Below are 19,904 nucleotides of genomic sequence, written 5' to 3' on the forward strand. Positions count from 1 at the left end.
AGCTGTGGAAACTACATCATTAAATAAATTTAAAACAGAAATCGACAGTTTCCTAGAAGTAAAGGGAATTAGGGGTTACGGGGAGCGGGCAGGAAATTGGACATGAATTTAGATTTGAGGTTAGGATCAGATCAGCCATGATCTTATTGAATGGCGGAGCAGGCTCGAGGGGCCATTTGGCCTACTCCTGCTCCTATTTCTTATGTTCTTATGTTCTATTGGACAACACTATCCTAGCTGAGAACGGCCACTCAGCACAGAATGTTGATTGCACCTGCGACCCCCTTTTGGTATCTACAGTTCAGTAGGCTGTGTATTGAAAGCTCTATCCCACGTGTTGATGGAATTGGTGGCATTGGTTTAGCTGCACAGTTGACTTCTTCAATTTTTTTCTCCCCCAGTTCTGTCTGGAGTGTACACTGATGTTGCAGCATCACTGAGAGAGCTGAGGGATCTTATCAACCAGGATGAATTAACGGAGCAGAAATTTCAAGAGGGCAATGGAAAACGGACCCCGCCAAGCGGAATGTCCGAACTCAGCAAGGAGTGGTCCAAGTACATGGAAGTACACGAGAAGGCCAGCTTCACCAATACTGAGCTGCACAAGGCAATGAATTTACACATCAGTAACTTACGGTTGCTGAGTGGACCCTTGGAAGATCTTCGTGCTGCTTTGCCAACTCCCACTGTCTCTGACGGTATTAAACTGTATTTTTGATCTGTTTGGTTTTGCGATTTGTGTGTAAAAACCATGTTTTTTTCTTGCCAATTTTATGCCCTAGAGTCATTTACTCGTTGCTGCGTTACGGTTTCATGTGCCCTCCACTTTGTAGTTCATAGGATCATTTTTAATGTGCTCACCTTCACTAGGTGTTGGTAGGCTAGTCAACTGCAAGACTTCATCATAGACTTGTCTAACCCTGTCTGGTCCCTATACACTGGATACCGTCTTCCTCCCCTTCTTAACCCATGGAAAAATATATAATTCTTAAACTGGTAAGAAATGGAATATTCTGAACATTTCACCTAGGTCTACATACTTCTAGTTCAAGTAACTTCCAGACAATTTGTAAACTTGCTTTCCCATTTACTCCACCCTTCCCACCAACTCAATATCAGTGACACATTTATTTCCTATGTATACACTGTGTTTGCCCTCATCATCTCTCTCCATGTCCTTATTCAGATCACCTGCACTACACAGCATTCCACAGTAAAGCTGCACAAGAACAGGAGTGTTCAATCTTCTGTTTTTATGGGCACCTTGGAATCATACCAATCTCTGTTACTGTCACCCTTGTCCTGTTCTGTTCTTGTTCCTAGCTTAAACTTTTGCCACTTAGTTGGGGAATACTGGCAGTGGCCAGTGGCCACGCTTGGTTATCACATCCTCAGCTTAGTGTGCGGTAATGCTTAGCATTGTTTTTGGCCCTATATTTTACAGAGGAAAAGGGTGTTCTCCAGAACATGAAGCGTATTCTGTTGAAGGTTGAGGAAATGAGAGACCAGCGCTCCTCGCTCATACAGCAGCTCAGAGATGCCATTCAGAAGGACGACATCACTGCAACTTTAGTGACAGCGGACCATTCAGAAATGAAGGTAGATAAGCAACTGTATCACACTGACATGTAACAAATACAGACTTCAGGCCCATGCAGTTCAGAATAGTTCAAATGCAATGCTGAAAACAGCCTTCACCAGCCCAGCTGATGCTAACTGGTTCCTGCAGGTCACACACTCACCTCTCACCTCTAACCTCTGACCAGACAGTGCTTGTGTCAGATCCAAATCTGGGACCAGCCAGATGAACTGTAATGGTATTTTGCTGTACTGTACATTGGCTGCTGGGTCTAAATATTATCCACATTTATTATCACAAGTTCAGTCCACTTTTATTTCCTATCATTGCTGTAATTGTGTTTTTTTTTTTCTCTCCTAGTTTGTTCCCTTGTTCTTTGCTCTCAGTTCAGCGAAGGCTTGGCTGACAGCTTACTGCTGCTTAATTCAATTATTTGGTCGTAAGAAGATAGTGTTTTTACCATAGTTGGTTTGTAGTCAGTAGATAATTTACTTTTGGGGAGGGGGGAAAGGCAAATAAATGCTCATGATGTAACCAGTAAAATTTGTAACTACTTTCTCCAAAAAAAAATCTAATTGCAGAAACTTTTTGAAGAACAGCTGAAGAAATATGACCAACTGAAAGTATACATTGATCAAAACCTTGCTGCCCAAGAAAACATCTTGAAGGCCTTGACAGATGCTAATGTCAAGTATGCTGCAGTTAGGAAAGCTCTCGCTGAAACAGAGCATAAGTAAGTAGTTGTTCTAGGGAGGGGTGTTTGATATTTATTGAAACATTTTCTCTGCAAGATGCACCATATGGTGCTACATACAATACAGGAAAATCCCTTATTTAATCCCAGGTCTGCAATAGTGGTGAACTTGGTTACAGTTGGCTTCTGGGCTAGGGAGCCAGTGTTACAGCTCCTGATCACCATTCAGCAACCCCTGCGTACTTAGGATGTTGGGTGAGAATAGGATCTGATTTACCCATGATCCCCACCTCAGATGAATAGTCTTCCAGTGATTGCTTTCTGGGCTTACACTAGGGTTGGCCAGTTGGATGAAGTACTTGGTGCGCCCTTACAACCATAGCCTAGTAAGTGTATCTTCATGAGATGAGGTGAGAAAATTAGCTTAAAAACATATGTCATATATCTAAAGAGGAGTAGGTCATTCAGCTTGTCGAGCTTGTTCTGCCATTCAATTAAATCATGGCTGACCTGTACCTCTGGGAGCTAATGGAGGTTAGTACGTGTCTGTTGCACCTGAAAAGGGACCATTACACTGCACTGGATTGACTCAATTATTGTTTTCAGTTTATAGCAAATCACAACAGAACAGCCGGGGAGCTTACCAATGAACACGTAGCAAAAAGAAATAAAAATGACTAAGAGGTACCAAGGAGATCTATAAATTACACACTGAGGATCAGAAGTCAGCACATTTACCAGTAAAACAACTAGTGCAATTTCAAAAGTGGGCTCTTTGTAACTTGTATACAGTTGTGGCCGTAAATTATTTATCCCTCGAATGATATGAAGGCTAATAAATTGCATTCACTTAACACCTTTCACGTAAGAAATATCTCCAGGCGTTTTTCAGGAGATCAGAGGACACTGCGTAGCAAGTTACGGGGATGGGGGTGTTGATGGAGATTGAAGTCAGAGATGGGTTTTGTTGAGGCTTTTGAAGGTGAGGAGTGAAATGGCAAAGGGAAAGAGTTCAGGAAAGATGTTCTGGACTGCATAGGCATGCATGCTGAATGCTTTGCTATTGGTGCAGCTGTGTGAGGAGGGTAGATACAGACTAGAGTTGGAAGAGCAGAGGGTGGATACTGAGATGTAGGACTGGGAAAGATGTTGGGCCAAGCGGCAGCGGAGGAATCTGAAATTGAGAATAAGGATTTTAAACTCAATGTACTGAAGTATGGGAGCTAATGGAGGTTGGTGATTTGTGTACAGACATCGTTCAAGATAGAATCGTAGAATGATACAGCTCAGAAGGAGGTCATTCGGCCCATCGTGCCTGTGCCGGCTCTTTGAAAGAGCTATCCAATTTAGTCCCACTCCCCTGCCTTTTCCCCACAGCCCTGCAAATTTTTCCCCTTCAAGTATTTATCCAATTCCCTTTTGAAAGTTATTATTGAATCTGCTTCCACCACCCTTTCAGGCCATGCATTCCAGATCATAACAACTCGCTGTGTTTAAAAACAAAAATAAAAAATTCTCCTCATCTCGCCTCTGGTTCTTTTGCCAATTACCTTAAATCTGTGCCATCTGGTTACTGAACCTTCTGCCACTAGAAAAAGTTTCTCCTTGTTTACTCTATCAAAACCTTTCATGAACACCTCTATTAAATCTCCCCTTGACCTTCTCTGTTCTAAGGAGAGCAACCCCAGCTTCGCCAGTCTCTCCACGTAACTGAAGTCCCACATCCCTGGTACCAATATAGTAAACCACCCCTCCACTCTCTCCTTAGGCCTTGAAATCCTTCCTAAATTGTGATGCCCTGAATTGGACACAGTCCACTAGCTGGGGCCTAACCAGTGATTTATAAAGGTTTAGCATAATGTCCTTGCATTTGTACTCTGCCTCCGTTTATAAGGCAAAGCATTTGATATGCTTTTTTGACAGCCTTCTCAACTTGTCCAGCCACCTTCGAAGCCTTGTGTACGTACACCCCCAGGTCTCTGTTCCTGCACCCCCTTTAAAACTAGTATTTAGTTTATATTGCCTCTCCTCATTCTTCCTACCAAAATGCATCACTTCACATTTCTTTGTGTTAAATTACATCTGCCATGTGTCTGCCCATTAGACTATGTCCTCCTGAAGTCTGTTACTATCCTCCTCACTGTTTATTACATTTGAGTTTTGATTAATCTGCAAACTTTGAAACTGAAACCCAAGTCCAGGTCATTAATATATATCAAAAAAAGCAATGGTCCTAATACCTTACACCTGGGGGGACACCACTGTATACTTCCCTCCAGTGTGAAAAACAACCGTTCACCATTATTCTCTGCTTTCCATCCCTTAGCCAATTTCGTAGGATGCAAGTCTGAGTGTTGGGGTTAGTGTAAGGTGAAAACTGTTTCCTCCCACCTCCACAAATTCACCTGCATATGTCCCGATCTAACACACCATCAATGAAACCCTCATTTGTATCGTCTTCACCTTAATTTCTCCAATGCTCTCCTCACTGCCCAAGTAAGTCAGCAGCAGGCTGCCAGAATGGAACCTCTGCCCTTGTCGGGAGAGTTCTTGTTTTCACATTAAGTGAAGAGCCCACCAAACCCAGTGTACACATGTTCTTTATTTATAATGGTATGCACATGGAAGTTGAACTGATTGTGCCATATGACCTTCATCATACTCTGGTGTTTTATTCCATGGTAGATAGAACACTTATGAACCCAAACCAAACTACGTTCGGCATTATGTGAACTTAGTCCGCCCTCAGAGATTAAAGGGGTTCACGTGCTTAAAACATGCAAATCACAAGGGAGTTTCATTGTTGCACTCTCGTATCCTGCAACTGCGCTAGCACCCACAAGGCAGTGGGAGTCGACTTTTATAAGAAGTCAGGCAGCCAGACCACTTATGGGAGGTATTGACGCCACTGAACCTGAGTAGATACATGCGGCAGATCCGAATTTTTAATGGACAGCATTTAGATGAGGAAAAGGAGGACTGTTAAGCTTGTTGCACTTCAAAGATAACCATGCAGGGGAAGAAGAATAAGCTGTTAGAGAAGGTGTACTCGCTATATTAGGACAGATAGGAACGGAACCATGATTGGGCGGTACCACAGAGGTGGACCAAGGAAGATGGAGTTATCGATTGTGCCGAAGATTGTAGACTTGGTTAGGAGAATGAGGAGAGACAGTATGCTACTCGAATATGGTATTTTCTTTATAAGAGGGCAAATTAATGTTAATTTGTTCAAAAACATTGGTGCGAAAGAAATGGAGAACCTACCTTAAATTTACAGTGTTACAGAGAAATCAAGTAGTTGTGTGGAATTACTTGTCATATATAATGGGTAGGTAAGGTCAAGCCCTTTTGGATATTGAAGAGGCTATGAAGCAGTGTTACTTCTGAGGAATTTTATTTAAGTGTTGCTTTCTGGAATGCTTTTTATTCGTTACTGTGATTTGAACAGAGAATGCTAACAGTATGAAATCTATCATGATCTGGAGGCAGTCAAAAATAGCATTGTAACAAAATTATTATCCCATTCCCGTAACGGTCATGGCAAATGAAGAATAATGAATTGCCTCAGCCCCGTGTTAGTTGAGTAACCACTAGATTGATCCATTGTATTTGTTGAACATCAGTAGCTTGCAGAGATACAAACAAACCTACGAATAGTGTGTCTGACCTACAATTTTAGCACTCAAACGGAAGTCAAGTGCTCACTTGTCCTTGTTCAGGTTTCATTACAGTTTGCTATTTCCTGAATTTTATGCATTTGGGTGATGACACGTAAGATTCTGTGAAGGGGGATATTTCTTCTGCCCCAAATGTAACAAACACTTAAGCCTGTTTATAAGTAATGGATTTATAGTTTTGTTATATATTGTGCAGAAAGGACATTGTGCCCATATTTCTGTATCTCTTCACTGGGTTAACTGCACAAGTTTAATACTTTTAAATTTAATTTTTCCCCCTTCTCTATAGATGGAACATTACCATCCAGATGCTAGTATCATCGTACGAAGCTTATGAAGACCTAATGAAGAAATCTCAGGAAGGAAAAGAGTTCTATGCAGATTTGGAAAACAAAGTAACAAGGCTGCTGGAGAAAGCAAAAGACGTTTGTAAATCTCAGGAAGATCAAAGACAACAAATACTGGAAAAGTAAGTTTGTTTGTTTTTTAATTGAGAAACCGAAATGAAAGGTGAAAGCCCATAGTTACAGGACATCATTGTGGTAGAAAAGAATAGGAAGGAAGACTAGACAAATCAGGAAAGAGCAGTTACATCATGTCTACCTTGGATTTTTAAAACCACCTGATGAAGACACTAGTTTTTTAAGTTCCTGGGAAAGAATGAATTAGAGTAGAAAGAAAGAACTTGCATTTATATAGCGCCTTTCACGCTCTCAAGACACCCCAAAGCACTTTACAGCCAATGAAATACTTTTGAAGTATAGTCACTGGAAATGTAGCAGCCAATTTGTGCACAGCAAACAAAAGAAATAATGACCAGATAATCAGTTTTAGTGAATGTTGGTTGAGGGACAAATACTGGCCAGGACACCGGGGAGAACTCCCCTGCTCTTCGAATAATGCCTTAGGATCTTTTATGTCCACCTCAGAGGGCCGATGGGGCCTCGGTTGAACGACGGCATCTCTGACAGGGCAGCACTCTCTCAGTACTGCACTGGAGTGTCATTCTAGATTATGTGCTCAAGTCTCTGGACTGGGACAGCCTTCCAACTCAGAGGTGAGAGTGTTACCACTGAGCAAAACTATACTGTTGAAGAATCACTTTCACATCATAAATACAGATGAGAAAGACCGTTTGACCCATTTTAGGTCTTCTATCAGGAAAGACTCTACAGTCCCTTGATGGTGAAAAATATTTGGTGTAATCAGATATAAGTTTTTAAAAAACTGGAGACATTTAAAATTCAGTCAGATAAGTTAGGAGAGTTAATATGTTAAAAGTCCAAGCTTTGAGAGGCCAAACAATCTTTTACCATCCTTTCCATTCTTAAAATAATACATTTAATGATATTTTAACAAATGATACAATTCTTTCATTGCAGTTTCTTGATTCTAGGATTTTGCCTCCACTACGCTACCTTGAAGTTCTTTCAATATTGATCATTCTCTGTATGAAGAGCTTCCAGACATCAGTCCTAAATTTGTCTTTTGCTAGTTTGAACCTGTCACAGTTTAGTCTGAAGTTGTATTCCAGATCTATCTTTTCTATACTGTTACTATCCTACATAGCTGTACTCAAGCCCCCCTCCCCTCTCCTTTGTCAGCCTGATCTTTTTATTTGTCCTTTTATGTTCTTATCTGTAGGTATCTTTTGAGTGTCGCTGAGACGTTTTACTGTAGGAAGGTTCCAAAACACAGACTAATATTCAACTTGAAACCACTGTCCACAGTTAATCACAGTGTGAAGAAACTAATGTGGCTGTTGCAAAGTCTCAAATTCCGTGCAGTGCGCACCATGTTGCTCCTGAATTGGAGAACCCAGTGTCCTGTGAGTGACTACAGTACAGATTTTGGTAGCTCAGTGCAACAGTGAATTAGTTGTATCATTTGTTAAAATACTGGTAAGCTTAAGAATGCAAGACAAGCAAAGGATGATAAAAGATCATTCAGCCCCGAAGCTCATACCTCTAGTGCACTAACTCTCCTATCTTTGATGTGGAGATGCCGGTGATGGACTGGGGTTGACAAATGTAAAGAATCTTACAACACCAGGTTATAGTCCAACAATTTTATTTGAAAATCACAAGCTTTCGGAGGCTTTCTCCTTCGTTCACCTGACGAAGGAGAACGCCTCCGAAAGCTTGTGATTTTCAAATAAAATTGTTGGACTATAACCTGGTGTTGTAAGATTCTTTACATTTGTCTCCTATCTTTCCAGCTGCATTTTAAATATCCCTAATGTTTTGATCTTTCAAATATTAATCACACTTTGAATAAAAAAGTTCTCTTTAATTTGTTTAAAATTGACTTTTTGCTACATTGTTGGACATTCCACCTGTTCCCTATTTTTAACCAACGTTTTATCCTGTTCCATTTTCTACTCTGCATTGCTATGCCTTGGGCTTAATTTGTAAGTCTTCCACGGGAGCTTTGTCAAAAGCGTCCTGAACGTCCAAGTGAACTATATCAGTGCTGCCATCTACTCCGTCATGTCTTCAAACTAGTCAAGGCACTTTGGGCAGGATCTTCTCATTCTAAATCATGATGCCTGCTATTGCAAACTGGCTCTCTTCCTGCTGACCCAGTAGAACAATTTCCATTGCTTGTTACTGATCGACTAATGGACATACAGTTGCCTGGGTCAGATTTGTCATGCTTTTTCAGTATAGATCACTTAATATTATTGAGGTACAGAACCTCATCTTTCGTTTAGGCACTTTACAAGCTTCCGGACTCGACATTGATTTCAATAACTTCAGATCATAACCATTGCTCCCAATTTTTCGGTCAGCTAGTGCTGGTAATGGTTCTGCTTCTGCCATTTACAGCTGCTACTGATCAATCTTTTGTTTCTTAACCTGTCCCATTACCACCTTCCTTGCCTTGCATCATCATCCCTTTTGTCATTTAATCACTCGTGCCCTCCACCCTATCAGAGACCTTCCTTTTTGTTCTTTTCTCTCCCCCCCCCCCCCTTTCTCTAGCTCTGTACTTGCTCAAAAACTTCTTTTAACACCTTCCAGTTCTGATGGAAGGTCTTCGACCCGAAACATTAGTTTCTTTCTCCACAGATGCTGCCTGACTTGCTGAGCTTCTCCAGTATTTTCTGTTTTTATTTTAGATTTCCAGCATCCTCAGTATTTTGCTTTTCACATAAGATAGGTTTGGGAGAAGGCTCCTCGGCATATTTGATCCCATCCTTCCAGAATGTTAACCCTACACTTACCTCAAAACAGCTTTGCCCACTTAAAAGGGCAAACGGGTTCTTAGTTTAAAGTTTCACGCAAAGAGGAGCCAGCATCTCGCTTGAAATGGGGCTACATTTGGTTGACTCCAGTCTTGTGGAACCTAACCACCACCCAAAAAAATTTCCTTCATGAGGGTTGGCAGTGTCCTGCAAATTATAAATAGAATTCATTCCACTCATTAGATGATTGTAAGTAATCTCTACTGTTCAACTAAGTTCTGCATTGCTTGCTGATTAGTTTTCACTCATTGAAGTCTATGGCGCCTCTTTGTGGCACTGTAATGTCATTACTTCAAATATGACTGGAGCTGCTTCAAAAGTTGCCTCACTAAAGCACATCTGAGCAATTCCTCCAAATCTGTCCAAACAATTCGCTATTCAAATACTTCAGTAGCAATCACCTACCTTGCAGTACATGAGCTTTATCCCAATGGGCCATAACCACAATCTACACCTACAGACCCTTTACCCCATAATAAAAAGTTGTATATTTCTTATTTTCACCTAATTCACAATTTGCTGTGTTTCTCATCCACCTGTAACTTTTGTTTAATACCCAGTATTGGCATCTCTTGCCCTACAGTCAGTTTCTGAGATGACTCAATAGGAAGTAGGGTGGGCTTTTGCCGTTGGCAATTCTGCAGTGTTGCAAGGAAGGCTTGTACAAAGCTATCGCGTCTCCACAGAATTGCAAGTTACGGCCAGATTTAACATTTCTTGCTGCTGTGTTTTTCCATTAGTGATTTTTGTGTCTCCTATGAAGAATGACAGATTAATGATGGTAATGTACATAATCTACTTGGGAAAACAACACAACTTTCACTAAGGGTGTACGGCAAAGAACACCATCACTTAATGTGCTTTATATTTTGCAGGGAATTGAAAAACAAACCGCCACCAAGGCCTACAGCACCAAAACCTCTACAGAAAACTTCTGATGCGGACCTTGAATCTTTATCAAGTATCGAAGATTTAGATATGCAAACATTTAATGCAGCACTAGCCTTTAATGATCTTCCCAATGAATTGAAAAGCTTACCACCAAACACTTTAACTGCACACATAAGCGGAATATCTGTAGATGGCATTGGACCATATCCCATGGACCCTGCTGGTTTTCCAAGGATGAGGCATCCAGGACCAGATGTTTTCTTAGCTGCCAGGGCTACTAGTCCACCGCTACAACCACCATTGCACGGTCAACCGTTTCCAGCCCCTGCTTCAATATCTGGCCACGTGCATCCATATTTTCATGGAGCAGTTCCGCCACCACCAAGTTCAGTTGGTGGTATTACCCAAGGACCTTACGTGGGAATCAGCCATTCAGGGCCTCCTTCAGTTAGTGGTATATCTGGTTTACCTACTCGTGGAATGGGTCCATCTGCATCCTGCCCAGTACTCCCTCGTCACAGCTCTGCCTCTTCACCTCCGCCGGCCTATCCTGCTGCTACCATGATTAGAGATCCCAATCCAGGTCAGCCCCGGTTTACACCTGGTCATTTACCTCCAAGAGGGACTTCACCGCAACACATGCCAAATTCCATATCTGTTCCCTCTTCGGTGGGTCATCCATACAGTGCTGCTGGTCCAATTGCAGCTTATGGAATGGGGCAACAAGTTTCCTCAACTGTTCCTGTACCAGTTAACACTGGTTTGCACACACCTGCTCCACCTGTTAGGCCTACACATGCCTACCCTGGACAATTCTGTGGTCAGATGCCAGGAGGAAATATTGTCCCACAACCGAACCCAGGGATTAGACCTTCAACCACAACAGTAGACAGTATACAGACTCCAATTTCTAGCTTTACACCAGATCCTCACTTAGTGGATGGGCAGATGAACAGACAGCCACTCTATGATGCAAGAATGAGACAGCAGCCAGGTGTTCCTTTACCAGTTGGAGTCGGAGTTCCTCCTGGATCTGCAGTGGGTGCAGTTGGTCAGTATCCATATCATTCCGGTGGTCAGCTATTCAGCCAACCAGCGCAGCCTCATTTCACTAATGTGCCATCATTTGCTGGTCCTGCCCCAGGGCATATGTTTCAGCATCCATCCCAGGTACATCCAAACCATGAACTTCAAATTAGGCCTCAAATGCTTCCTCAGCAGCCTTATCAAACACAGTTTTTTCCCCAGACAAGACCACAACTGCAGCCTACGCCAAGACCTCAAATTCCAGCACAGATCCGACCCCATTCCCCAATCCCACTTCCGGTACAGCCACAGCTTCATGCTCAGCCTCAGATGCAACCACAGTTAGGACCTCATCTGTACCAACATCCTGCTCGAGATAAAATTGCTCCACCAGGAATTCCAGCTCATCCAGGCAATGTTGGTTTTCCAGGCACACCAAGTAGTATGCAGCAACCTGGACAGAACATTCCTGCAGCAATGGTTCCACAATCTCAACAGTGTCATACACTACCATCTGCCACAGAGACACAACCGATGGCAGTGCTACCTGGATCCTCAGCTCAAAGAGTCTCATCCATACCTTTCACACCTACACCACCTCATCTTCATACTGGACCACAACCTGCACTTTTACCGAATCAAATTGGAGCACTTCAGCCTGTCTCAACAGGTCATCTTGCTTCGCAACCTGTGCCAAGTTCAGCTGTTGGCCAAATACAAACCAGTACTATTGGACCTGGATCTCCATTGCCACCTCCACCAGCTCCTTCCCCACAGCCTCCACAAGGGCAGGTCGGTACTCTTCCTGCAGCGATGTTGCCCACTGCAATGCCTGGACCCACTACCTTACAACAGAGACCTCCACCATCTCTTACACCTGGAGCAACTGCAGCAACCCAACCTGCCTCTGAAGTACCTTTTCAGAAACAAAATTCTTCAACTGATGACCTCCTGTCATCCAGTCCAGACAGCCAACATGGAGGGCCCCAAACAACTGTAACTCAGCCTCTTCTTCTGCCTACCAAAGCTGACTCAAAGGAAGGGCAAAAGCCAAAGGGAATTCAAATCATAGAGAAAGATCCGTATGAGAAACCAGAGCATGTGAAAAAGTTGTTGACTGAGTTGGAAAGCTTTAAGACCATCGTTGACTCCATGGACAGGCCATCATATGGAACCTTGACTGAATTGGATTGTAAATGGAAGGACTTGCAGGATGCTCAAGAGAAAGATGCCAGACAGTTGTCCATCGCCATTGCCCGCTGCTACACCATGAAAAACCGTCATCAGGATATCATGCCTTATGACAAAAATAGGATTATAATCCAGTCAGGAAAAGATGACTACATCAACGCCAGTATGATTGAGGACTTATCCTCATACTGTCCGAGAATCATAGCTACGCAAGCTCCGTTGGTGGGAACTGCATCAGACTTCTGGCTAATGATTTATGAGCAGAAAGTGTCGCTCGTAGTTATGCTCGTCTCTGAACAGGAAGTAGAGAAGGTATGTCATGATGACACTAAATATTTGGCTAGACACTTAACAAGAGTATTGAATAACTTTGTGCACATTGAGAAAAGCATCAGTGTTTGGGGAATGGAACAATTTTTGCTTTTTAACACCTTGTGTAAGCATCCAGCACTCCAACTAGCTGAGGCTCAATGTTAACTTTCCTTCACTCTCAGCATCCTCCACACTGCTGCAGTGGGCCTGTACTGGTATGCCCCAAAACTGTGTGGAGGACATCTTCAATTTAAAGAATGAGGACAATCCAAGGTAGGTAATCTTTGATTATTTGCCTGAAGCAAGTGCTCGAATTTATTTACCCGAGTACCTGTCTTAACTCCCAGCAATAATTATTTCAAGTTTCTCTAGTTGGCGAAATCCTAGGGTTCATATGTGATTTCTTGTCACAGAAGCACCTAATTGCCTGTATCTCATGTACTTAATGCAGTAGCAGACCACAATTGAATCCTGAGGTGTAATCCCTTCCCTATGCTGTCAGTTCTGAATTCCTATGGTCTCTCTTCATACATTCAAGTAATTTAATCCCTCTGGTTTCAAACAAAATCTGTAAATACGTAAACTATATATCTGCACTGCAAAAATGTTCACTATAATATATATGGTAAGTACAACAAAGTTTTCATTGATCGGCTGTGATGAAAATCATTGCTTCCTTAAGCCCTACTTGCTTCCTTAAGCCCTACTTAAGCCCTACACCTCTCTGTCTGAACACGGTGATTGCCTTGGCAACGGGCAGTTGCAGGGGCAGTCTGTAAACACCATGTATTATTGTTCAATATGTATAAATGCGTAGGCTTCAAGGAGATCTTGAAACATTTGCCTGAGGAAGGAGAAAATCTCCGAAAGCTTGTGAATTTAAAATAAAATTGCTGGACTATAACTTGGTGTTGTAAAATTGTTTACAATTTTTCAAACTTACCTAATTGTATGGGCTTTCTCTAAATATTAAGTTTTTTAGTAACATTGATTAGCAAGGAATGTCATTAAAGATCAGGGCATCGTTTTCTAATGTCTACGAATGGATTACTTCATTCTAATTCTCTTTCCCTCTTCACACTCTCTACCCTTCATTATATATCAGAAATATTCTCTTGGCTAGACACCAGACCGTTCGCAACCTTGGCGTCCTATTTGCCACTGAGATGAGCTTCCAACCGCTTTTCCCCTCCATCACCAAGACCGCTTACTTCCACCTCTGTAATGTCACCCGTCCCTGCCTCAGCTCATCTGCTGAAATCCTCATCCATGCCTTTGTTACCTCTAGACTCAACTATTCCAGTGCTCTCCTGGCCGGCCTCCCACCTTCTACCCTCCATAAACTTGAGCTCAGCAAAAGCTCTGCTGCCCGTATCCTAACTTACACCAAGTCCCATCATCCCTGTGCTCGCTGACCTGCATTGGCTTCCAGTCCAAGAACGCCTCCATTTTAAAATTCTCATCCTTGTTTTCAAATCCCTCCATGGCCTCACCCCTCCCTATCTCTAACCTCCTCCAGCTCTACAACCCTCCAAGATCTCTGCGTTTCTCCATTGTTGCCTCTTACGCCTCCCCGATTTTAATCTCCCCACATTGGTGGCCGTGCCTTCAGCTGCTTAGGCCCTAAACTCTGGATTTCCCTCCCTAAACCTCTCTGCTTTTTCTCCTCCTTTAAGGCACTCCTTAAAACCTACCTCTTTGACCAAGCTTTTGGTCATCTGTCCTAATGTCTGCTTATGTGGCTCGGTTTCAAATTTTGTTTGATAATGCTCCTGTAAAGCACCTTGGGATGTTTTACTACATTAAAGGCGCTATATAAATGCAAGTTGTTGGCCACTCTTAGTCCTGCTCTCAGGAAATACTGTTCGGACAGGGTTTATCTCAGGCTTTCCCATACTTTTACTGCATTGATGAAAGGTTGATTGCGTGCAAGAGGCTGCAGTAACCTCCTCTCCCAGTAGACAGTCCCTGAATGTTCTGTTGGAAGAGCAGAAGAGAACAGTGATGTTTTACTGAGCCGAAGCAGGCAGGATAAGAAAGTTGGTTTGCTGTGTGCTTGCCAACACCATCAGGACATCTGGCCATTGGTACAATATTGGCCACTTGGATGGCAAAGCTCCTTTCACTCTTAACAAAGACTGTGCCTTGATGCCATTTTCGGAAGAACACCATCCACTGCTTCGGTGTGGTACTTCCATTGTTCAAACTAACCAATCTTGTGGCCTCTCTAAATAATGTAAATCGTGGGCAGCGTTGTGCTGTGGAGTCCAGTGCTTTAAGAATGGTTTTGGGGTTCACCCATTGGCTCCACAGTTTAAGGAATAGGTGAGCCATATGAATCAATAAGATGTGATGTTTGACCCCCACTCTGTAAGGACTCGCTGATCTTAGCTAGGTTAGTGTTAATGGGTTCTAAAATTGACCTTAGTGGCCTTGGGTTGGGGAAGGGAAAATAGCAACTGGTTCTTTCTCCTGATTGTTATTTAGTGGCCTCTTGCTAAAGCTGTGCGTGTCTGGGTGCCGGATGAGGAGAGGGTCAGGCGTAGCTGTGATGCCTTGTGATCAAGTATCTTTCAACATTCACTGCCCGGGCTCACATGAAGTGTGCCACTTGAGCATCCGGCACCTGCAAAACTATTGCCCAGCAAGGAGATGACTTGTTCAGGCAGAGCAAGGGAGAGAATTCTGACAGGCGGGGTTATGACTTCTAACAAGGGGCAAAGTCTGGGCAGGTGTTCGATGCCACATCTTAGAGTTGAAAGGACAGTTTTGAATCCCTTAAGGTGGATGTTGAAATGTGGGAACATTTGCTGAAAATTATAAGAAAGCCAGCAACTGGTATCAGTAAAAGTGACCATGAAGCTATCAAAATATTGTAAAAACCCAATTGGTTCGCTAATATCTAGGGAATAGGGAAAGAATCCTGCTGTCCTTACCCAGTTTGGCCTATGTGTGACTCCAATCCCACACCAACATGGTTTACTCTTAACTGCCCTTTGAAATGACCTAGCAATCCACTCAAAAGAAGACCCACCACCACCACACTGTCTCAGGGCAACTAGGGATGGGCAATAAATCCCATCCTTGTCAGTGACACCCACATCCTCAGAATTAATTTTTTAAAAAGCAGTATTTTTTTGTCATAAATTTCAAACTCTTGTCTCACCCCATTTTCCTCCTTCCTGCTTAGGCTACTTATGGCTGATACATATGAGTATGTAGTGACCAATATCATGAAAATGCTTCATGCGTAGGATTTTGAGCTGTGCCATCATGCTGCCCTGCTATTTTGGAATGATAGATTCCATATAATTTAATAACTAACCTCTTAAAACTCAATACCTGTAATCAAGATAGATAGGTTACTTGAAAGAACATGGTGGCCTTATTATTGGGAACTATTTTTACGTGAATTACTACATAATGTGTTAGAGCAGTCATAAGGCCCTGGTTTTGCAGCCTGCCTCCTTTGTCTTCACCCCTCAGCAGACTTGATGCTCCATATACCTCTGAAGCTCCACTAGTGTCCTGCCTGGCTGTCAGATGTTAACTGAAGTGGAGTGCTGTTCCTTTTCAGCAAAGGAGGTAATGGTGTGCCATTGGGAGTAGGATCATGCCAGCTTTTCTGAAGCAAGTGAAAGGGACCTATTAAAATACAACTGTTTGATAAAACTATTGGTTGTCCTTCAGTTTCCCACTTACTCTTTGTGATTAATTGCCTGGCGTTTCCTCAGCAACTATCCACAATGGCATGATTGAAATCAGGAGCTCAGTGTGGAGAATTGTGGATCCAGATCTACAGCCCTACAATCTAATTTTTTTTATTCGTTCATGGGATGTGGGTGTTGCTGGCGAGGCCAGCATTTATTGCCCATCCCTAATTGCTCTTGAGAAGGTGGTGGTGAGCTGCCTTCTTGAACCGCTGCAGTCCGTGTGGTGAAGGTTCTCTCACAGCGGGTAGGGAGTTCCAGGATTTTGACCCAGCGACGATGAAGGAACGGCGATATATTTCCAAGTCGGGATGGTGTGTGACTTGGAGGGGAATGTGCAGGTGGTGTTCCCATGTGCCTGCTGCCCTTGTCCTTCCAGGTGGTAGAGGTCGCGGGTTTGGGAGGTGCTGTCGAAGAAGCCTTGGCGAGTTGCTGCAGTGCATCCTGTGGATGGTACACACTGCAGCCACTGTGAGCTGGTGGTGAAGGGAGTAAATGTTTAGGGTGGTGGATGGAGTGCCAATCAAGCGGGCTGCTTTGTCCTGGAAGGTGTTGAGCTTCTTGAGTGTTGTTGGAGCTGCACTCATCCAGGCAAGTGGAGAGTATTCCATCACACTCCTGACTTGTGCCTTGTAGATGGTGGAAAGGCTTTGGGGAGTCAGGAGGTGAGTCACTCACCGCAGAATACCCAGCCTCTGACCTGCTCTTGTAGCCACATTATTTATATGGCTGGTCCAGTTAAGTTTCTGGTCAATGCTGACCCCTAGGATGTTGATGGTGGGGGATTCGGCAATGGTAATGCTGTTGAACGTCAAGGGGAGGTGGTTAGATTCTCTCTTGTTGGAGATGGTCATTGCCTGGCACTTGTCTGGCGCGAATGTTACTTGCAACTTATGAGCCCAAGCCTGGATGTTGTCCAGGTCTTGCTGCATGTGGGCACGGACGGCTTCGTTATCGAGGGGTTGCGAATGGAATTGAACACTGTGCAATCATCAGCGAACATCCCCATTTCTGACCTTATGTTGGAGGGTACGGTGCTTCTGAACATTTTTCAGAGAAGCCCTGGACCAAGACCTTTGGGATTGTGGCCCTCAACAAAGAATTACTGTGTAACACTGCTAGAAGAATAATAAAGTTACTAGAATTCCACTTTGTGGAAGAAATTTATTTTGAGCAGGACGATATGTCTCACTGTCCATTATTCAATCTCCTCCTGTTACAGCAAAAGGTAATCCGTTACTTCCCAACAGAACGGGGCCAGCAGATAGTGCACGGACCAATCACCTTGACCCTGACGACGCAGAAAATAATGCAGACACACGTGGAGCGGATGATTGGGCTGCAGTACCGAGATCAGAGCCTGAAGCGGACAATCATTCACCTTCAGTTTACGTCGTGGTCTGAGCTGTGAGTTGGCTGTTTGTTCATACTCTATATGTTAATCAAATGTTTAAAGTACCCAGAATGAGCTAAGTCCACTAGAAATAGGAACAGGAGTAGGCCATTCAGCCCCTCGTACCTGCTCTGCCGTTTGATAAGATCATGGCTGATCTGTGATCTAACTCCATATACCTTCCTTTGGCCCATATCCCTTAATACCTTTGGTTGCCAAAAAGCTATCTATCTCAGATTTAAATTTAGCAATTGAGCTAGTATCAATTGCCGTTTGCGGAAGAGAGTTCCAAACTTCTCCCACCCTTTGTGTGTAGAAATGTTTTCTCATCTCGCTTCTGAAAGGTCTGGCTCTAATTTTTAGACTGTGCCCCCTACTCCTAGAATCCCCAACCAGCGGAAATAGTTTCTCTCTATCCACCTTATCTTATAAAGGGTGGATAGAGATTCCCCTTAATATCTTAAACTTCGATCAGATCACCCCTTAACCTTCTAAACTCTAGAGAATACAACCCCTATTTGTGTAATCTCTCCTCGTAACTTAACCCTTGAAGTCCGGGTATCATTCAAGTAAACCTATGCTGCACTCCCTCCAAGGCCAATATGTCCTTCCGAAGGTGCGGTGCCCAAAACTGCTCAGAGTACTCCAGGTGCAGTCTAACCAGGGTTTTGCGTAGCTGCAGCATAACTTCTGCCTCCTTGTACACTAGTCTTCTAGATATAACGGCCAGCATTCCATTAGCCTTATTGATTATTTTCTGCACCTGTTCATGACACTCCAATGATCTATGTACCTGAACCCCTAAGTCCCTTTGGACATCCACTGTTTTTAACTTTTTACCATTTAGAAAGTACCCTGTTCTATCCTTTTTCGATCCAAAGTGGATGACTTCACTTTTGTCTACATTGAATTCCATTTGCCACAGTTTTGCCCATTCACCTAATCTATCAATATCCCTTTGTAATTTTATGTTTTCATCTACACTGCTTACAATGCCACCAATCTTTGTGTCATCGGCAAACTTAGATATGACACTTTCTATGCCTTCATCTAAGTCGTTAATAAATATTGTAAATAATTGGGGCCCCAAGACAGATCCCTGCGGGACTCCACAAGTCACATCCTGCCAATGTGAGTACCTACTCATTATCCCTACTCTGTCACCTTTCACTCAGCTAACTTCCTAACCAAGTCAGTACTTTTCCCTCGATTCCATGGGCTTCTATCTTAGCTAACAGTCTCTTATGTGGGACTTTATCCGATGCCTTCTGGAAGTCCATATAAATAACATTCATTGACATTCCCCTGTCCACTACTTTAGTCACCTCTTCAAAAAATTCAATCAGGTTTGTCAGGCACGACCTACCTTTCGCAAATCCATGCTGGCTGTCTCTGAACACCGAGAATTTTCAGTTAGTCACCCTATCCTTAATTATAGACCTCCAGCATTTTCCCCACAACAGATGTTAGGCTGACTGGTCTATAATTCCCTGGTTTCCCTCTCCTTTCTTAAAAAGCGGAGTGACATGTGCAATTTTCCAATCTAGAGGGACAGTTCCTGAATCTAGAGAACTTTGAAAGATTATAGTTAGGGCATCTGCAATGTGCTCACCTACGTCCTTTAAAAACCCTGGGATGGAAACCATCTGGTCCTGGGGATTTGTCACTCTTTAGTGCTTTTATCATTCATGGGATGTGGGCATCGCTGGCATAATTGCCCTTGAGAAGGTGGTGGTGAGCTGCCTTCTTGAACCTCTGCAGTCCGTGTGGTGAAGGTACTCCCACAATGCTGTTAGGTAGGGAGTTCCAGGAATTTGACCCAGCAACGATGAAGAACGGTGATGTAATTCCAAGTCAGGATGGTGTGTGACTTGGAGGGGAACGTGCGGGCGGTGATGTTCCCATGCGCCTGCTGCCCTTGTCCTTCTGGGTGATAGGGGTCATGGGTTTGGGAGGTGCTGTCGAAGAAACCTTGGCGAGTTGCTGCAGTGCATCTTGTAGATGGTGCACACTGCAGCCGTGGTGCGCCGTTGATGGAGGGAGTGAATGTTTAAGGTGTTGGGTGGGGTGCCAATCAAGTGGACTGCTTTGTCCTTGATGGTGTCGAGCTTGTTGAGTGTTGCACTCATCCAGGCAAGTGGAGAGTATTCCATCTCACTCCTGACTTGTGCCTTGTAGATG

General features: G+C 43.4%; 1 protein-coding gene across 1 annotated transcript in view; it reads left to right on the forward strand.

Annotated features, from left to right (window-relative positions):
* ptpn23a (protein tyrosine phosphatase, non-receptor type 23, a) overlaps nt 1-19,904 on the forward strand; it is a 115,643-nt gene that overhangs the window by 78,872 nt on the left and 16,867 nt on the right. The window contains exons 16-21 of the mRNA XM_067978769.1: nt 402-698; nt 1,445-1,599; nt 2,161-2,312; nt 6,243-6,422; nt 10,076-12,620; nt 17,553-17,737. Coding sequence (XP_067834870.1) covers nt 402-698; nt 1,445-1,599; nt 2,161-2,312; nt 6,243-6,422; nt 10,076-12,620; nt 17,553-17,737 — 3,514 coding nt within the window. The remainder of the gene's footprint in view (nt 1-401; nt 699-1,444; nt 1,600-2,160; nt 2,313-6,242; nt 6,423-10,075; nt 12,621-17,552; nt 17,738-19,904) is intronic.

Source organism: Heptranchias perlo, chromosome 3 (assembly GCF_035084215.1).
Source record: "Heptranchias perlo isolate sHepPer1 chromosome 3, sHepPer1.hap1, whole genome shotgun sequence".
Lineage (NCBI taxonomy): Eukaryota > Metazoa > Chordata > Chondrichthyes > Hexanchiformes > Hexanchidae > Heptranchias > Heptranchias perlo.